Below are 18,241 nucleotides of genomic sequence, written 5' to 3' on the forward strand. Positions count from 1 at the left end.
ATGGGGTCACACAAGAGTTGGACATGACTTAGTGACTAAACAACAACAACAAAATTCCACTTCTCGATTCCCCTCTCCCCACCTGGGCCTCAAATACCAAATACATGAAACTCTCCTTCCTCAGGGCCTTCACACTGGCTGTTGTTGCAGCTTAGAAGTTCTTCCTATATATTCCCATGAATTTATCTTTCACCTCTTCAGGGCTTGGTTCAATATCATTCTACCAGTGGGGTCTTCCCTGATTATCATATTAAAATGGTAGCTTCGTCTCAGTCTCTTTCTGCACAAAGAGCCAGCAGGATGTGAAATTAAGATCATGGGCTCTGGTTTCAAGTCTGTTTTTTAGCTGTTTGACTCAGGTACCCTTTCTGTGCCTCAGTTTTACCACCTAAAACGTAGAGATGAGGGCCCTCCCTGGTTGTCCAGAGCTTAAGAATCTGCGTCTCAGTGCAGGGGACGGAGGTTCAGTCCCTGATGGGGGAACTAAGATCCCACATGCCACGGTGCAACTAAGCCCACATACCACAACTAGAGAAGCCTGTATGCTGCAGTTTCAGAAAGCCCTCATATTGCAGTGAAGACCCAGCACAGCCAAAGAAAAAAAAGATGAATATCATGTCAGTAGGGTTGTGAAAGATTAATATATTCATACATTAAAAGCATGTAAAACAGTTCCTGATATGTTGTAAGCTAATGTGATCTTACCTGCTTTGTTTTACCCATATTTTTTATCATCATCTGAGTTACTATAGAGTTCAACCACTTATTTGTTAATGGTTTCTTGCCATTAGAATGTATGCCTCCTCAGAGCACCAACCTTTTATTTACTTTTTTTCTTTCTCCATTTTCTTTCCTTTTTCTTTACTGCTGTACCCTCCTCCCTTAGAATAGTGCCTGATATATTATGTGTATGTGAGTCCACAGTCGTGTCTGACTCTTTGCAACCCCTGGACCGTAACCCGCCAGATGGCTCTGTCCGTGGGATTCTCCAAGGCAAGAATGCTATGGTGGGTTGCCATTTCCTGCTCCAGGGGATCTTCCTGACCGAGGGATCAAACCCTCATCTCCTGTGTCTCCTGCATTGGCAGGTGGATTCTTTACCACTGAGCCACCTGGAAAGTCCTCTGATATATGTTGTCAGTAAATATTGTTCTATTAATGAGAAAATGTGCAAATAGGAAAGGGGTTGGGGCAGAGGTCTGTTAACTTTTCCTGTAGAAAGGCCGGCTGGTAAATATTTTAGGCTTTGTGTTTATAGCCGTTCAAATCTGCTGTTGTAGCATGAAAGCGCCCTAAAGGATTACAGAAACAAATGAGTGTGACTGTGTTCAGGGGAACTTTATTTACAAAAGCAGGCAGAGGGCCAGATTTGGCTTATGGGCTATAGTTTGCTAACCTGTGGGCTGGGAAATAAATTTTGGCTTTGCTTTTATTTATTTGTTATCTATCTATCTGCCCTGGGTCTTAGTTGCAGCACGTGGGCTCTTTAGTTGTGGCGTGTGGAGTCTAGTTTCCTGAACAGAGATCAAACCTGGGCCGCCTGCACTGGGGGTGTTGCTTTCCTCATTTTCATCATCCCTCCCTTAAGCAAGTCTCCCACTGCAGCGATTAGTGCTAGTCACACAACCCTGAAGTATTAGTAATTTGAAAAGCATTATATTACCTCTTATTACTTGGCTCAGTTCAGTTCATTTGCTCAGTCATGTCCAGCTCTTTGTGACCCCATGTACTGCAGCACGCCAGGCTTCCCTGTTCGTCGCCAACTCCCGGAGCTGGCTCAAACTCATGTCCGTTGAGTCGGTGATGCCATTCAACTGTCTCATCCTCTCTTGTCCCCTTCTTGTGCCTTCAATCTTTGATCAATTACTTGGCTCAGTCTTCATTAATTGTACACAGTTTCCATATGTCTTATGTTTTTAAAACTTTTAATTTTGTATTGGGGTAATCTCTTAACAGTGAATAACAGTGTTAAGAATATATTTTATACTTTCAACTGTGTAATTTCAGGGCTCTGGTTTTCAGTTTTGTTTTCTACAACAGCTGGAGGCATATCTGTACTGCCGATTATGGCCAGAGCCGTGTATGCTATAAAGGAAAAAAATGATGACATTGTATTTTTCATACAGCTAAGATGTAACTGCCACTCAGTTGAAATAGAAAAACAATAGAAATTACCTATTAGACAAACAGTTTAGTTTTTAAAATTATTATAGTCTTGTTTCTGTATAAAACTATTCCCTAGCCCACAATTTTTACCACTCTTCCTGGTATGCTGGCAAGATTCTTCCACTTTAAAATTTAAAAAAAAAAAAAAAAATTTTTTTTTAGCCGTGTTGTTTGAAATCACAGTCTGTGAAATCTTAGTGAAAAATATAATAGCTTTTATTGCTTTATTAAAACAGAGATGATCAGGATACATTCTCTGTGGCTGTGATGCTTTGTAATTAGACATGTAAGTGGTTCCTTACAGGTGTACGTTGGAGATACTGTGAGTTCAGTTCCAAACCATTGCATTAGAGCAAATATCGAAATAAAGTGAGTCACAGAAATTTTTTTGTCTCCCAGTGCATATGAAAGTTATGTTTACACTATATTGTAGTGTAGTAGACTATAGTCTAAGTGTGTAGGAGCATTTTGTCTAAAAAAAACAATGTACATACATCAAGAAGCACTTTATTGCTAACAGTGCTGTCATCCAAGCCTTCCAGCAAATCATCATGTTTGTACTGGTGGAGGGTCTTGCCTCAGTGAGATGTTGATGGGTGCTGACTAATCAGGTGGTAGATGGTAAAGGTCGGGGTGGCTGTGGCAATTTCTTAAAATAAGACAACAGTGAAGTTTGCCTCATCAATTGTCTCTTCTTTCCGTAAATGGTTTCTCTATACCATGCAATGGTGTTTGATAGCATGTTAACCTCAGTAGAATCCTTTTTGAAATTGAAGTCAATCCTCTCAAACCCTGCCACTGCTTTATCAACTCAGTTTATGTAATATTCTCAATACTTTGTTGTCATTTCAACAATATCCACAGCATCTTTACCAGGAGCAGAGTCTATCTCAAAAAGCCACTTATTTGCGCATCTGTAAGAAGCAGCTCCTTATCTCTTCATGTTTTATCATGAGATTGCAGCAGTTTAATCATATCTTCAGGTTCTACTTCTCATTCTGGTTCTCTTTCTGTTTCTACCACATCTGCAGTGACTTCCTGCACTAAGTCTTGAATCCCTCAAAGTCATCCAGGAGGATTGGAATCAGCTTCTTCCAAACTCTTCTGAATGTTGATGTTTTGACCTCTTTCCATGAATTATGAATATTCTTAATGGCATCTAGAATGGTGAATATCTCCAGAAGGTTTTCAATTTAATTTGCCCAGATCCATCCCAGAAATCACTGTCTGTGGCAGCTTTATAAGCTTATGAAATGTGTTTCTTAAATAATAAGGCTTGAAAGTCAAAATGACTCCTTGATGCGTGGGCTGCAGAATGGATGCTGTGTTATGGAAGCAACATTAATCTCATTGTACATCTCCATCAGAATTCTTGGGTGACCAGGTGTGCTGTCAAGGAATAGTAATATTTTGAAAGGAATCTTTTTCTCGAGAATGGGCTGAAGAATGGATCTCAAGAATGGGCTTAGAATATTTGGTGCAACATGCTGTAAATAAATGTGCTGTCATCTAGACTTTGTTGTACTATTGATAAAGCATAGGCAGAGCTGACTTAGCATAATTCTGAAGGACCCTAGGACTTTCAGAATGGTAAATGAACATTAGCCTACACTTAACAGTCACCAGCTGCTTTAGCTCCTAGAAAGAAAGTCTTCTGAAGCTTTGAAGCCAGGCGTTGGCTGCTTTTCTCTATCTCTGAAAATCTTAAATGCCATCTTTTTCTAATAGAAAGCTGTTTCATCTTCATTAGTGTTGTGTAGTGTAGCCACTTTCATTAATGATCAGAGCTGGATCTTCTGGATAAAACTTGCTGCGGCTTCTCCATCAGCACGTGCTGCTTCACCTTGCACTGGTATGTTATAGAAAGGGCTTCTTTCCTTCAACCTCTGCTCCCTTCAGACTGAAATTCTGCAGCTTCCTCACCTCTCAGCCTTCATAGAACTGAAGAGAGTTAGGACCTTGCTCTGTCAGGCTTTGGCTTAAGGAAATGTGGCTGGTTTGATCTTCTATCCAGACCACTGCAGCTTCCTCCGTATCAGTCAGCAATAGGGCTCTTTCACTTTCTTATCATTCGTGTGTACACTGAAGTAGCACTTTTAATTTCCTTCAGGAAGTTTTCCTTTGCATTCACAACTTGGCTGTTTGTCACAAGAGGCCTCGCTTCCAGCTTATCTTGGCTCTCAACATGCCTTCCTCACTGAGCTTAATCATTTCTTGCCTTTGATTTAAAGTGAGAGATATGTGACTCTTCTCTTTGTGAACATTTAGAGGTCACTGTAGTTATTGTCTGGCCCGATTCCAATATTGTTGTGTCTTAGGAAATAGGGAGCCTTAAGGAGGAGAGAGAGATGGGGGAAAGGCCCGTCGGTGGAGCAGTCAGAATACACACAACAGTTGTCAGCTATGTTTTCCATGTTACACGGATGCAGTTCATGGTGCCCCAAAGCAAGTCTGATAGTAACGTTGGGGGCCACTGTGAAAAGATTTGAAATATTGCTAGAATTACCAGAATGTTACACAGAGTCGTGAAATGAGCAAATGCTGTTGGAAAAATGGTGCTGATAGACTTGTTCTTTGCAGAGGTGCCACAGACCTTCAGTCTGTAAAAAAACACAAAGCTGTTGCTACCTGTGAAGTGCAATAAAAGTGAAGCAAGTTAAAGAGGCATGCCTGTGTATGCCTGCCATTGATGTTACTTTAACACAAATGTGTTTTTTGTTTCACTTCTTCTGAATTTAGCCATATAGCATCGTTGTCAGTGCTAACACTTTTCTACTTTCCATTTAGTTATTTTAACCATTTGACGTGTTTGGAAGGAGAACAAACCTGAACTATTCTCCCTACTTGTTGGAGTCCTCTTGCCAATGCGTCACTCCTTCTGTCTGTGCTCCGCAGCCACAGTTCTTATTTAAAGTCCTGTGTGCACACCTGTCCCCCAGACCCCCACCCAGTGTGTCCTTCATAGCAGTGCTTCTCCAGCCATCTCTGGTGAAGATGAAGGTAGTTTTTGTTTGTTTGTTTTTTTCTTATTTCCAGTCCATCATGGATTGATTCTTTTTTTTTTTTTTTGTAAAATTCAGTTTGAAAATAATTGGGTTTAGCAGCAAAATTATCATGAAATTGGAAATCACAGCAAGATCATGTTGCTATAAAATTTCTGAATACTTACTCTGAATTTCTGTACTTACAATATACCAGTAACAGTTGGTGAACTAGCACCAGTTCATAGACCATGTTTTAAATAGCACCACTTAGGAGAAAGAGAGGCTTCACTTGTGACTCAGAAGGTAAAGAATTTACCTGCAAAGAGAAATAAGTAATTTTCAAATGTTTTTGACCCAGTGTAAGATACACTATCTTATCTCATGATGCAGTACATATGCATGTATGTCCATACACACACACACACGCACACACACACAGAAACCACTGGAATGTCAGCTCCCTAAAGGCAGAGTGATTTTTCTTCTTGCTTCTCTTTTCCACTATTTCTAGGCCATGCACATGGTAGGCCTTCCATCAGTATTTGTTACAGGCAGGTATATATATAAAACAAAATCAAAAGTTTCACAAAATTATACTTTTACTTCTTATGAGACATTTTGATGTCTTCTATTTTATTAAAATAAATGTCGATGATAAGACTAAACTTTTTCACTACCTTTTAGTCTGAGGGTTTATAACACACTTCTTCAGAGGCTGCTCACGTATAGGCCCCTTGTCCATCCCCTCCCTTTTGGAGCTTTGAGTAGCTGTTACCCATCCCTACCCTCCTCAGGAGTATGAGTCTGGGTCTCATGTACCCCAGAGCTGCTTTCCTCTGAGCCAGCTGAGGCTAGGTTGGTAGACCTGGGTGGGAAAATAGGAGAGAGATGAGTCACGAGGTTATAAGACCTAAAATGAAGAGATTAGAGTGGGTGAAAAAATTAGAAGTTGAAACCTGCTCAGGCCCCAAATAGTTCTCAGTCATACAGGGAACAAAGTTTATAGACTTAAAGGAATAACATCATTCCACAGTAGCACAGTAAACTTGGTTCATCTACCTCCTGAGAAGCATGACCATTGATTTTGTGAGATTGTAGTTAACAAGGGTGATAGTAGTGATCAAATTTATCAAGGTTTATCTTAAAAGTTAAAGTGAGAAGATAGATTTCTGGCCGGTGCAGCTCAGAAGAAGCTCGCACTGTTCCCCAAACAGGGGAGCCTAGGAGCAAGGCTAGTTCTGACATGACAGTGTGCGTGTTTGGGGGCCCCTGGGCACGCGCATTTGTGCTGCAAGCGTTTGATGTCCATCACTTGCAACCCCGGGGATGCAGAGATCAGGAATACAGTCTCTGTAATCAGGGAGCTCACCGTGCAGTCACAGAGACAGATGCTGTAAAATTAGGGCTCTTGTGACGTCATCCTGGTAGAATGTTCCTGGTGGGCTCAAGAAGGCCTTGGAGGAAAGGATGCCTGAGCTGTCTTGACAGTATGTGCCCCAGAGTATAGAAGGGATGGTTCAAGGAGAGAGGTGACAATACAGAGATAAGAGAGCAGGGTGTGTCCAGAGCAGGGTATGCTGTGCAGAGAGGCAGGCAGGAGTGGGTGTCCTGGAGGTGGTATATAATGTGGACTGGAAGCAAATGAGAGGTTAAGGTTGGTGATCCTGGTCAAAGCTGGCGGTCCTAGTCAGGGCATAATAGCTATTTGATAAGCGCCTGTTGAATGAATGAGAAGTATACTTAGGTTTTGGACTTAAATCTCTCTTCTTAAGTGACATTGGGCAAATCCATGATTTAGTGCAGTCATCATAATAGCTAATAGGGGTAGAGTGATGAGATAGATAGCATCGTCAACTCAATGGACACAAATTTGAGCAAACTCCAGGAGATAATGGAGGACAGAGGAGCCTGGCGGGCTACAGTCAACGGGGTGGAAAGAGTCAGACATGACTGAGTGAACAGCAGCAGCAGCAGAGAGAAATAGGACATCCTTTCAGTTTATCACAAGATCTTCAGATTTACGGACATCTAATACACGTTAGTTTTTCAAATAGCAGCAGCATCCTTTTATGCAAGAAGTGAAAGATCTTGGCTTATTGTAATGAACTTTTGAAATCATCTCCCTTCTTGTTATCATTCCTAAATATTGATAGCAAAGAGCCAGAACATTCGTTTCCTTTAATTTTGTCCTGTTTTCCTTGCTGCTTTGTTTTTTTGAGTACTTAACCATTTTTCATGGCTCTTCATTTTAGTGAGCACGAGAGTAATTTTTTTCTAACACGCAGTCGTTAACATGCCCTCTTTTGTGCTTTGCCGTACCTCTCTCTGTGAGAGGCTGTTCCATTTTCTGAGTATGTGTTTGTGTTTGTGCAGGTGGTTAACATAACATGTACTTTCTTATTTGATTTGTAAATATTTGGTGAGCTCTTGGTATGCTTGAGGTTATGCTAGAAAAATAAAATATTTAAGCCAATTGTATCAGGGTCAAGGGTGTTAGAAAATCCTATTGTCTGAAGACATGGGTGAAAAAGTTTAAATATTTTATTATGGAAAATCTCAAATATACGAAAAAGTAGATAAAATAGTATAGTGTTACCCTATGTACTTATCACCCGTCTTCAACAATTATCAAGTCATGATTAATCTTGTGTCATCTATATCTTTACCCTTTATTCCCTTCTTTTCATTTTATTTATTTATTTTAGTTTTATCTTAATTTTTTGGTTGTGCTTTGCAGCATACGGGATCTTAGTTCCCCAACGAGGGATCAAACCCATACCCCCTGCATTGGGAGTACAGAGTCTTGTTATTGGACCACCAGGGAAGTTCTCCTTCATTATTTTAAGGCAAATTCCAGATGTCATATCATTTCATTCATGAATATTTGGTCATCCCTAATGTGCCATAAACACTAAAATAATTCCTTAATATCGCCAAATACACAATGTTCATATTTCCAGTTCTGTCATCAGTATTATACTTATTTTTACAGTTTGACCAGACTTTTTACATGTGTGTTGTAACATTGACATCAGCCCCACTGCCAACATCTCTGCTGTTCTCAGCACTTTTCCTGCCCCTCAACCCCCACTTCTTACCCTGCTGCCCTTTTCAGGTGATTCTGAATTCATTTTCTAGGATGTTAGAGCAGACTGGAGGTGAGAGGATTTGGACTAATAATACAGTGTGGAGGAGGAAATATGTGATAATGTATACACAGCAGAGAGCCAGAAAACAAGGATTCTGTGAGTCTTAAAAGTTGTAGGTATAACAACTTAGTAGTTGAAGTTTAAAGGGAGAGATTTTACTGGTTAAAACCTGAGTTGCCTCTTCAGAGCTGTTGTTTTTCAGATCAAAAGTAGAAGCAGGAGGCGGGAAGAGGAGCTCTGCCCTTGTTTCCCTTGGTAGCCTGTCCCCAGCCCGTCTGGGTGGGGCTTGGTGTTCCAGGAGCAAAGAGGAGTGCTTGTGCTCTGGCACAGTGACTGAGTGGGCATCAGAATCACGTGGCAGCTCACGCAAACCTTGCTCCTAGAGTTCGGGTTCAGTAGAGCTTGGCCAAGGATTTACCTCTGAACCAGCTCACGGCTGATACTGTGCCACTGCTGGGCAGTCCCCACGCTTTGAGAACCACTCAGCAGTCCTTCCTAGTCCAATTTTTAAGACATTTCTTTGCTAAGGTTGTATTGCTACCTGCATGGGAAATCATCATGTAATTGATTGACATCCCTCGTGAGCATCTTGGGGGAAAAAATTGATGAGAGATCTTGGGTAATTTACATGAAACTATATTGTTTTCATAACGGCCACATAATAACATGGCGCTCCAACCAGCCTAGTTGAATGTGTGTAAACATTCTCTCGTTCACTGAAGGGATTTCTTCTTTTAAGTGTCCTTAGTATCTGTCTCTGGGCACGGAATTCAAAGTTCTCTTTCAAACTTAAAACATTTTACCTAAGGAAAGCTGAGAAAGTTAGGACAAATGTCATTCTCACCAAAGTTTAGAAACAGATTCTGTAGTTTTTTTACAGTCTTTCTTTCATACTTCACGGAGGGACTGCGTAGCTCTTCTGACCTGAAACATCAGTTAGTCAACAACCCTGTAAAAGTTGTGGTATTCTGCCAACCTTTAAGCCACCACACCCATTGCTGGAACTTTCCCTGATATTTTACCTTACTCAAATCTGCTCTAAATGGGTCCTGACCAAGCTTGAAATACACCCAAAATATTTCTTCATTGGTATTCCTTTACCATTACTGTAAAATATGAATGTTACCTCCAGGAGCTTGCTTTTCCAAAACTTTTCTGAACTTCTTTTCTCATTAAGCCATTAGAATAGGAAACTACTAGACTGAGGACTCCTTAAAGCAGAACTGATCCCTGTTTACATCACCCAATAGTAAGGGCTTTCTCCAGTTTGAACTATGACCTTGAACCCAAACCACACTCTTTTGTTGTTGGTAGTTGTATTTTCTGGTGCCTTTTCCTTCAACAAGTCATTCAAATAAGTGTATGTTAGCTATTTAGAATCCAGGGAATTATTAGATGTTAAAATTTTTATTTTCGAAGTGGTTTTGTGCGTCCAGAAGATGAAGTTGTAATCAGCAGGTTTCTGGGTAAGGAAAGAGTCCAAATATAGGAAGCTGGATAGTGTGAGTTTAATTTTAGACTTCAGGTGCATATAATTGGATTATTCATTATTCTTTATTCATGATATATTATCATATAAGGCCTGCATATCCTACTTACATTCATTCATTTATTTGGTTCATTTAAAAATATTGTTTCAAAAAAAATTAAAAAAATATTGTTTCATTTCTAATTTCTAACAGCCGTCTTCAAGCCTAATTTTAAAAATTTGAGGTGAAGCTTACATACAGGGAAATGAACACATCTTAAATGTACAGTTGGAGGAGTTTTGACAAATGTATAAGCTTGTATATATCCATCAAGATATTGAACACAAAGTCCCCAGAATTTCCTTGAATCATTTACCACTTCCTGCAAGTAATTATTGTTCTACTTTCTATCACCATAGATTACCTATTTTTGAATTTTGCATAAAAGGAATCACACAATACATAGTCATTTATGTCTGACTTCTTTTGCTCCAAATAATGTTATATTTATTAGTCTTTTTCACTGTGGAGGAATATTCCATTGTATTGCAGTAATATTCTATTGTATTAAGTATGTGAAGATGCCCAGGAGAATCTTCCTCTCAGAAATGTTTCTGAGAGTGTAGGAAAATCTTGATATAGCATGAGATTTTCTGAAGCCTTTTATTTAAGTTTTCTATTTTTTAAAATACTTTAACTCAGGCATAAAAATTGACATAACCTTATTAACACAGATGCTCATGAAGTTAGGAGGCCACTAAAATAGCTCAAGCATGGACAAGTCAGACTTTTAATAAATATGGAAGCTCTGTTCTTAACATTAGTACTTTACCACTTTCGGTTTCTGTTCTTACTCTTCTGTATAATCCTTTAATGCCCATTTGGAATTTATTGAGACTTATTTTGTGGCCTTGCATACACCCATGGCCTGGCCTAGTGTGTATAACATGTGGGTTGAAAAGAATATGTTCTGCACTTGGATGTTTTGTTCTATGAATTGAATTAGGTCAAGGTGGGTGATAGTGTCGCTAAAGTCTGTATTATTCCCTGATTTGTTTTCCTACCTTGTCTGTCATTCCAAAAGAAGGTTGAAAAGGAGGAACAAATGAAAGATGGGAAAACAGAAAAAAATGGCAGGACAGTAGACTTAAATCCAACTGTATTGATTATTAAATATAAATGGACTGAATTTGTGTAATTCTCCTTGAGTTGTATCAGTTTTTGCCTCATGTTATTTGAAGCTCTGTTATTAGTTGCAGAAACATTTGTGATGAATTGACTCTTATCATTATAAAATATCCTTCTTTCTAGTAATACTTGATTGAAAGTCACTTTTCACATATTAATATGGCCAATCCTCCTTCCCCAGGCTTATTTATTGTGTGTGTAATATCTTATTTTTCATTCTTATATTTTATATGTCTTTACATTTAACCAATCTGACAATCTTGGGCTTTTATTAAAAGTTTATTCCATTTGCATTTAATGTAATAGTAAATTATATGATTGAGTTTAAGTTTATCATTTGCCATTTGGTTTCTTTTTCTCCCAGCATTGTTTCACCTTTACTTCCTTCTTTTGGATTAATTGAGGATTTTATTAGTATTCTATCTCTCATCAACTCAACTGGCTTTTTACTTTGTACAGTTTGGATGGATTGTTTTATATATTCTTATCATAGCCTGCTGTGAGTTGGTATTGAGCATCTTTGTGGATAGTGTAAGAACTTTACCTTCTTCTATCCATTGAGCCAGTAAGATTGTGATTTCCTTCATAAACTCTAATCACTCTGCATCATGTGGACGGGGGAGTGCCCACAAGTGAGAAGATGTGTGAATGTGACCCTCACTCATTATGCACGGTTACCTTTACTCAAGAGCTAAATTCCCCATAGATTCTACCTGTTTTTGTTTTCATTTTAGCCCATTTTGCATTCCCATTACCATTCTGTAAGAGATTCTGTGAATTCACATCCTTGTATAGTACTTAGTAGTGTCCATTTTTTTGCCAACTGACTGAATATAAAATGATATCACATTGCTATCTTAAATTTTTTGAGTATTAATAACATTAAGCATCTCTTCATATTTTATATTGGTGAAAGTGTTTCCCTTTTGTTATATGTCTGTTCATGTCTTTACCTCTCCCATTTTTAAAATCAATTTGTAGTAATTTTATACTTGGAAACCACTGAACTACCACCTATATTTAACTAAATTTAAAGAAGTCTTTGATCTTTGAGTCTGTCATTCTTCCTGACAACTCGATTTAATTTGTGTGTGTGTGTGTGCTCAGTCGTTCAGTCATGCTGGATTCTTTGAGACTCTGTGGACTGTAGCCTGCCAGGCTCCTTTGTCCATGGAATTTTCCAGACAAGAATACTGGGGTGGGTTGCCATTTCCTCCTCCAGGGAATCTTCCCGACCCAGGGATAGAACCTGTGTCTCCTGCATTGGCAGGTGGGTTCCTTTACCACTGAGCCATCAGGGACCTCTCCAAATTCCTGACCCCTTGCCTCCCTGAGGATAACTGCTCAAATTTTCTCCCTTAGCACCTACCACCTTTGCCATATTATGTACATATTTATTAATTGTGTTTACTGTCTTCTTATTATTACATGTAGGCTGCTATGTGATAGGTATAGAGATTGAGAGTAAGCATCTATAAACTTCTATAACACTTAAATGTTTACATCATATTATATTAAACAAAGACTTGGTCTCTAATAAACTGGAAAATTTTTTAAAAAAATTGGTTCTTCTCCACCGTTTTGAAAAGCATTGCCTAGGTTCTCGTACCTCTGTGTCTCAGCATTTGAAAGGTTCATTGGAACAGAGAGGAAATAGATAACTACCTGTCTTTCTTGAAAAAGTGTTCTTGCTCTACACAAATTACAGTTACCCGCAGAGATTTAGTGGGGTGATGAGAGCTTTTCTAATGTGAGCATTATTTTATTTTTATTGGTATTCCCCATGTTTATAGCTGAGCCTGGCATGTGTCTGTCTGTCTCTCTTATTTATAAACACACACACACACACAAATATAGATAGATAGATAGCATCTATGTAGAGCTCTTTGAAGTTCAACTTTAAAATGAAAGGGAATGTAGGCCACTTAATTATGTGGAATTCAAGGACCATACACTCTTTGGCTTAATCCTTCATGTTTCTTGAGTATTTAAGCCTGAAGTGTGATAATTAAATTTCTGCCCTACCTCTCTGGACTATGCACTAGCTAAATGTGCTAGTAGATTTTTGAGAACACCTAGGTTTATAACCTCACTTATTAGCCCCTTGATTTCTGGGTGACTGTAAATGCATGCCTTGGGTGTTTTTGTGGTGTAGTATTTCTACATAAAATGGTAGTGATATTTTATACCTTCTGAAGGGAGTAAATTCTGGAAAATTCTTTGTTATTGTTCAGTCACCAAGTCACGTCCAACTCTTTGCAACCCCATGGATCGTGCCACACCAGGCTCCTCTGTCCTCCACTATCTCCTGGAGTTTGCTCAAATTCATGTCCACTGAGTTGGTGATGCTAGCTAACCGTCTAATCCTCTGCCACCCTCTTCTCCTTTTGCCTTCAATCTTTCCTAGCCTCAGAATCTTTTCTAATGAGTCGACTCTTTGTATCAGGTGGCCAAAGTATTGGAGCTTCAGCTTCAGTATCAGTCCTTCCAATGAATATTCAGAGTTGATTTCCTTTAGGATTGACTGGTTTGATCTTCTTGCAATCCAAGGGACTCTCAAGAGTCTTCTCCAGGAACACAGTTCGAAAGCATCGGTTCTTCAGTGCTCAGCCGTCTTTATGGTGCAACTCTCACATCCATACGTGACTACGGGAAAAATCATAGCTTTGACTATGTGAACCTTTGTCAGCAAGGTGACGTCTCTGCTTTTTACTACTCTTTGTAGGTTTGTCATAGCTTTGCTTCCAAGGAGCAAGCATCTTTTAATTTCAAGGCTGCAGCCACTGTCCACAGTGATTTTGGAACCTAAAAAAATAAAATTTCCCACTGTTTCTACTTTTTCCCCTTTTATTTGTCATGAAGTGATGGGACCAGATGTCATGATCTTTGTTTTTTTAAATGTTGAGTTTCAAGTCAGCTTTTCACTTTCCTCTTTCACCCTCATAAAGAGGCTCTTGAGTTCCTCTTTAATTTCTGCCATTAAAGTGGTATTGTCTGCATATCTGAGGTTGTTGATATTTCTTCCACCAATCTTGTGGAAGCTGTGGATTGTTCCAGCTTGTGATTCATTCACCCCAGCATTTCAGATGATGTACTCTGCATAGAAGTTAAATAAGCAGAGTGACAATATACAACCTTGTCATACTCCTTTCCCAATTTTGAACCAGTCAGATGTCTCATGTCCAGTTCTAACTGTTGCTGCTTGATCCACATACAGGTCTCTCAGGAGACAAGTAAGGTGGTCTGGTAGTCCCATTTCTTTAAGAATTTTCTGGTTTGTTGTGATCCACATAGCCAGAGACTTTAACCTTTGAACTTCTTAAATGAAATATATGAAAACTATCCAATCAGAGTAAGATTTCACAATGATTAATGGCATTTTATGAGAGTGAACGCATAATAGAGAATTGATCTAAGCAGCTATTTATCAGAACTGTAAATATGTTTGTAAAAATAAAGTGGTAAGGCCTAGGTTGCTTGGAAACAGAGGGCAAAGTTTTCTATTAAGCAGCATATGCTTTATTTCCCAGGTGTTTGCTCCACCACAGTAACTGCTAAGTAGTAGGAGCTTTATTTGAGTGTGTTGGGAGAATTTATTTGGATGATTAGCTGGTACCTGAAATGCATTAATTAATATTGAAAACCACATAATTTGCCTTTTTTCCTGTTAATGGCCAATTTTTTTGCAAGAATAATTTTAATTTATTTTTTTAGCTGGTAAAAGAGTGAGTAGATTGTGACACAATTTCAGCCTATTTCTCAGATAGGATCAGAGAAACAAAAATTTAATATTACAGTGGAAATCAGATAGACCTAGTTCAAAAACTGGGTTTTGTAAACTTGTTTTTGTTATATTTACTTGCAGTCTTTATAGGCAAAGATCATTATAAAATGAAGAGGGATTTATGCATTTAATAGGGTTCCTCTCGTGACTGAGGATTATGGGTAATTTATATTAATGTGTGGGACTCAATACAGGATAGGCAGACATAGGCACTCAATAGAGGATAGCCATTGTTACAGTGCAAAATGCCAGTACGTGTGTGTGTGCTTGTTTTGTATGTTCGAATCATTTTCTTAGACAAATCTCATGGTAATTCCTTATTGAGGAAAAAAATAAAAATAAAAGCAAAATTGACAGAGCAGAGATTGGGTGGGGCCAGTGCAGATAGAACCAAGTCTGATCTATCTAGCATCTCTCATGGCCCCCAGCAGGGTTTCACAGCCACCTCTGTTGCCCTCACACAGAGACCTAGAGCTCTCCAGAGGACAGCATGGAAACTGTCCTACTGGAGTTTAAACACTGTGGGTGCAAGAACTGAACCATACTTACTTTATTAACTGATCGGGCATAGCCTGAGATCCAGCGGTAGAGTAGGCACACAATGACTAGTCACAGTTTATTAAATGATTCATTTAATTCAGCTCCGATACTTCACAATTCTCTGTATGTCACTGCTAGGTGGAGTTATAGTTTAATGTTGAATTATCAAACCTGCCAGGAAGCATATATCATTTGAAGGATGTAATGATAAACATCATTATTTTTTCAGATCGAGGTTGGAATTTGCCCTTGACAAATAACAAGATGATGAGTGATGCAAGTGACATGTTGGCTGCAGCGCTGGAGCAGATGGATGGGATTATAGCAGGTAATCTGCATCCTCTAAAAGATGCAGTCATGGCATTTACTTGGCTCTCTTGGCTTTTTTTTTTATTGCAACTCTTTTATTACCTCTCCACTTTGATATTTTCATTTATTGGCTTTCTCCAGTACCTTTAGGTTCCCCAGGGTTTCAGTCTTTGTCCTTCTCCAATTTCTGCCAGAATCATTCTTAAATTTTGTTTTAAAATGTCAAAAAATTCTGGTACCTTCCTGGGCTTCCAATCCAGAGTAAAGGTGACAGTCTGTGGACTGCACTTGGAGGGAGGGATTACCGCTCTACCCAATATTCCGGAATGTTCTCATCTTTTCCCTTAAATCTGACTTTCACTTTCCCACCAATGACGCTCACATCTATTTATTTTTCCAATTCTTTGCTAAGCTTCAGGTCCTTATCTCTACCAGCCAACCAGATACTCCCCACTGCAATGTCTTATTATAGACGCATCAGTGTCATCATTTAAAACACTGAGCTCACTGTCTTCTCTCAGAAGCCCCTCTAGTTGTTTTTTTTTTTTAATTTATTTTAATTGGAGGCTAATTACTTTACAATATTGTAGTGGTTTTTACCATACACTGACAAGAATCCGCCATGGGTGTACATGTGTTCCCCATCCTGAGCCCCCCTCCCACCTCCCTTCCCATCCCATCCCTCAGGGTCATCCCAGTGCACCAGCCCTGAGCACCCTGTCTCATGCATTGAACCTGGACTGGAGATCTAGTTCACATGTGGTGTCTTTATCTTGGCTAATCTCTTAGTCCTCCCTCTATACACTTTCACAAAGCAGTTTAAGTCATTCTAGACATGACCCGTGTGTTCCCCCACTTAGTCAAATTCTGTCAGTTCTGCCTCCTACCACATTCTCCCAGTCCCTTTTTTCCTCTCTAAAATCTATTGTGTCTGTGCTACCGTTGTCCTGCTCTATCTAAATAACCCTCCCACTTGATGTCCTTGGCGCACTTGCTTTCCTGCTCTAGTCCGTCGTTTTTTCCAGACCACCAGAATCTTTTTTTCTGAAATGCCAGTCTCGGCAATGGAGACGCAGACATTAAGAACGGACTCGTGAACACAGTGGGGGAAGGAGAGAGTGGGATGAATCGAGAGAGTAGCACTGAAACATTATACATTATCATATGTAATTAGATAGCCAGTGGGAATTTGCTGAATGGCTAATTCATTCAATTCGGTGCTCAAATCTGGTGAGCTCAAATCTGGTGTTCTGTGACAACCTAGGGGGGTGGGAGGTGGGAAGAAGGTTGAAGAGGGAGAGGACATATGTATACCTGTGATTCGTGTTGGTTATGGCAGAAGCCAGCACAGTATTGTAAAGTGATTATCCTCCAATTAAAAATAAATTAAAAAATAAATAAAATGCCAGTCTGATCATCCTCCTTAAGAATCTTCAGCAATTCTCTGTTACAGAAGCTGAGCAAAAGAAGTAGACTATTATCTCCTTGTTTTCTCATCCTGGTGAGGGGACTGACTAGTAGATGAGCCCCTTCATCCCCTGGCAGATCCCCCAGGAGTAGGGCTGCCTAAGCTCTTCTGTCTTCCATGGGCTTCCCCAGTAGCTCAGTAGGTAAAGATTCTGCTTACAATGCAGGAGATCCAGGTTCGATCCCTGGGTTGGGAAGATCCTCTGGAGAAGGAAATGACAACCCACTTCAGTATTCTTGCCTGGAAAATCCCATGGACAGAGGAGCCTGGCAGGCTACAGTCCACAGGGTCGCAAGAGTTGGACAGGACTTAGTGACTAAACCACCACTAAACCAAGCTCTTCTGTCACATTTTGTGTCTTGTCTCAAGAGAAGGACTTTCCTGTATTTGGGAATGAACCAATTACAACGAGGCGATGTCTGAATGGGTTGGCCTGCACACACCTGGTGGTCAGGGTCGTGTTACAGTCGGCCTTGACCAGTGACCAGGGTCAGGATATAGTTGTCCTGGCCCCAGCTGCTTCTCTTTTCTGGTCACAAATTGGACCCTACTCAACTTTGGTGGTTTGGAGAAACCAAAGGTGTTTTCCTCTTCAGAAGGTTCTTCTCTTCAAGGAAGTGACCTGCATGGTCTCTTTATTATACTTCTGTGTCTTGGAGACCTTCTTTCAATTTGACCTCCTTTGTAGATTGGACCACATTTTGAGTACTGTATTCAGTTCTTAGAATATTATTTTCACAGTGTCGTTGGCAAACTAAAACTTATCTAGAGAAGGTAAGCATGAAGGTGAAGAGTTTAGCAAACTAAGGAACTGGTTATGTATAATCTAGGAAAGTGTATTCTTGCTTGGGGCATGATATATGGTTTTATTTTTTTTAATTCTTAAAAAAATTTTTTTTCTGTTTTAACTGCCTCTTTGAAAATTGAAATATAGTTGACTTACAGTGGTATGTTAGTTTCAGGTATGCAATGAAGTAATTCAGTTACACGTACACATACTTTCTTTTTCAGATTCGTTTCCATTATAGGTTTTTATAAGGTATTGGGTGTAGTTCCCTGTGCTCTGCTCTGGGTCCTTGTTGTGTTTGTTTTCTAGGACGTGTGTGCGCTTGGTCACTCAGTCTGTCCGACTCTTTGGGACCCTAGGGACTGTAGCCCACCAGTCTCCTTGTCCAGGCAAGAAT

The 18,241-nt window shown here is 39.6% G+C and overlaps 1 protein-coding gene across 18 annotated transcripts in view; it reads left to right on the forward strand.

The window, feature by feature from the left end:
- PPFIBP1 (PPFIA binding protein 1) overlaps window positions 1-18,241 on the forward strand; it is a 196,886-nt gene that overhangs the window by 112,039 nt on the left and 66,606 nt on the right. For 17 of the 18 annotated variants that reach the window (XM_043881930.1, XM_043881923.1, XM_043881926.1 and 14 more), the window contains one exon: window positions 15,510-15,608. In XM_043881930.1, coding sequence (XP_043737865.1) covers window positions 15,545-15,608 — 64 coding nt within the window. In that variant the 5' untranslated portion in view covers window positions 15,510-15,544. Of the gene's footprint in view, window positions 1-13,824; window positions 13,857-15,509; window positions 15,609-18,241 lie in introns of those variants that run through there. The other variant, XM_043881929.1, reaches the window with a different exon arrangement.

Source organism: Cervus elaphus, chromosome 22 (genome assembly GCF_910594005.1).
Source record: "Cervus elaphus chromosome 22, mCerEla1.1, whole genome shotgun sequence".
In the NCBI taxonomy this organism is placed as follows: domain Eukaryota; kingdom Metazoa; phylum Chordata; class Mammalia; order Artiodactyla; family Cervidae; genus Cervus; species Cervus elaphus.